General features: G+C 42.3%; 1 protein-coding gene across 1 annotated transcript; it reads left to right on the forward strand.

The window, feature by feature from the left end:
* The first annotated feature begins 864 nt into the window (after positions 1-864).
* BRI3BP (BRI3 binding protein) lies at positions 865-2391 on the forward strand. The gene is made up of 2 exons (XM_010022438.1): positions 865-964; positions 1594-2391. The coding sequence occupies exons 1-2, from the start codon at positions 910-912 to the stop codon at positions 2010-2012; spliced, it is 474 nt and encodes a 157-aa protein (XP_010020740.1). The 5' UTR covers positions 865-909; the 3' UTR covers positions 2013-2391.
* Positions 2392-2636: the final 245 nt, after the last annotated feature.

Here is a 2636-nt window from a genome sequence, read left to right on the forward strand (position 1 = left end):
TGAGGCGCCGGCCCGCTTCCTCCCTATAAATCTTTCGCTTCCTTTCCCTTCGCGCCCTCTCCCCACGCCGCTGCTGCTCGGGCTGTGCAGGTGGTTCTGTGAGGCAGAGCCCCGCCGTTGGCCGGTACTCGGCGTGGACCGGCCTCGCCTCCTGTGCGAGCCCAAGCTGAGGCGGCCCAGCGGCTGAAGCGAAGAAAAACGGGAGGCGAGGCGTGATGCGGAGAAAACTGCAAGAAATATTAATGTAATAAACCTCTAAATAAAGGCTGTTTTAGGTGGGGGAGACGGCCAGGGCAGATCGCTGTCGGTGAGGAGCCCTGCAGCTGAAATGATGGTGTGTCTGCAGCAGCAGAGCATCCTGTGCTTGTAGGGCCACAGAGGAACTTGCAGGGAATCAGGCATGCGGGCAGACAGACCTCTGCCTTCCTCTGGTCCTGCTTGCAGCCAGGAGGAAGAAATAATAAATACTGTTAAACTGACCTGTAAATGCACTTGAGATATTTGGGTGAAACACCCGGGACATCTCTTAGTTGCTCGATAGTTCTCTGGTTTGCTTTACCAATGTCTGTTGCTAGTAATAGTGTTTTCTTTAAACTTCAGAACAGTGGTAAAGCTAATAAAGTGCATTTGTAAATCCTGTTATTATATACATTTACATGGCAAAATACCCAGAATAAGGACGATTGTAATAAGTAAATGTATGATTTGCAAAGTTAAAAAGCATTCTTTTTCCTTGAGGACTTAAGAATACCCTGTAATTCTTGTCTAGTGAATTATAATTCTCATAACTAGTAAGTCTCAAAGTGGAAGAGTGTTTAAGGAACTGAGGATTTTTATTTTTTTCATTTTCAATTTTCTCAGTTTTTCTCAAGGCTGACAGAGAGGTTTGTCAATGGGGTGGATGTATTAATGGACACATTCTGGAGGATATGGACTGATTTGTTAGATGTTCTTGGAATTGATGGTAAGTGTGATGCCTCTTAACTCTCGAACTGTATCAGTCTGTACCAATGTTGACAAGCACAGGCCATGTGGGAAAATAATTACATTTTATCACGCTGGATTAAGCATCCATCAGTGGTATCTGTCTGCTTCACCTGGCTTTGATTTTGCTATTAGTACCTTCAAACAAGAGGACTAAAACCAGCCATTTGTTTTCTGTACCTGTCTATAAAGGGCATTACAAGTCATGGGTGGTTTCTTTGTATCATCGCTACATAGATGCATGCAGCCAGGAACAGTGCAGGGAAATAAAGGAGGACTAGAAGAAGGAAAGGTACACTTGAGAGCCTTAGAATATTACTTTCACAAAGAGGATCTTTAGCCTCAGTATGAGCTTTGACCATAGGCCCTGCAATAGTTTGTCTTTCAAGAACCTTTACTTTAAAGGAATTAATTCAATTGCAACATTGGAGCCGAGCCAGGGATTTGAAGAAGGTCCATCCAGAAAAGGATGAATTAGCTTTACCCCTTCCTTTAGAAAAGTCAGAGCTGTGACCCCACTGCATGACCCTTGGACGCTGTGTTGCATTTTTACCATTACCGTTTGGCATGTTCTCGTTAATGCTCTGTGACTTTTCCTTTGTTTTTCAGCCTCCAACCTGACTCATTATTTCAGCCCAGCAGCAATTGCCAACAGCCCAACCCGTGCTCTTCTACTAATTGGTGCCATTTTACTCGCCTATTGGTTTTTATCTCTCTTCCTTGGATTCTTCTTCTATCTCCTGCACATGCTGTTTGGTCGTTTCTTCTGGATTGCGAGGGTTGCCCTTTTCACTCTCTCGTGCGTGTACATCCTCCAGAAGTATGAAGGTGACCCGGAACACGCTGTCCTGCCTCTCTGCTTTGTTGTAGCAGTCTACTTCATGACGGGGCCAGTTGGATTTTACTGGAGAAGAAACAGCAACAGCAGCCTCGAGGAGAAGATGGACCACCTCGATAGTCAGATCAGACTTCTGAACATTCGTCTTTCTCGGCTGATTGAGAACCTGGACAGAGGCAGTAACCAATGAACCAGCCCCTATAGACCACTGTACACCAGCTCTAGAAAATTCCTAAGCACTGTCTCGTTTGAAGTTACAAAGCAACAAAACATCACATGGTAAAAAGTGTGCAAAAGTTATAACTTTTCATCATGTGTGAGACTAATTTATCTAGATTATACACTCAGCCATTATACTTGTAGGAAAAAACAAATGTTTAAGAACTTCAGCTGTATATTCAGAGAGTTTTATCCAGTACTCGAATTTTCTCAGTAGATAAACGCTTACTTTTACAAGCATTTAAAAACATCTTTTGTAAAGTTTTTATAAAAGCAAATTGAGTAGTCTTTCAAATCTTGAAATTGAGCTAAAACATATGCAAATTTGACACTTTAAAAGTTAAAAAGAACAAAAAAATAAGCTACCAAACACTTCCATTGAGAAGTAACTGCTGTGGGTCCACATTTCTTTTTCTTACGAAGTTGTGAACGTTTTTGTTTTATTGTTGGCTTATTTCATTGCCTTGAAGTTGCCTTTCATAGAGTATCAGATGAAGAATTTTCTGGTATCCAGGCCAAAAAATTCACACCGTGGCTTTTAATAGGAAGTGGGGAATAAGGGTGAAGGAAGATTTCATAGATTTGGAGCTCTTTA

This window comes from Nestor notabilis, unplaced genomic scaffold, assembly GCF_000696875.1.
Source record: "Nestor notabilis isolate BGI_N333 unplaced genomic scaffold, ASM69687v1 Scaffold25189, whole genome shotgun sequence".
Classification (NCBI taxonomy): Eukaryota; Metazoa; Chordata; class Aves; order Psittaciformes; family Psittacidae; genus Nestor; species Nestor notabilis.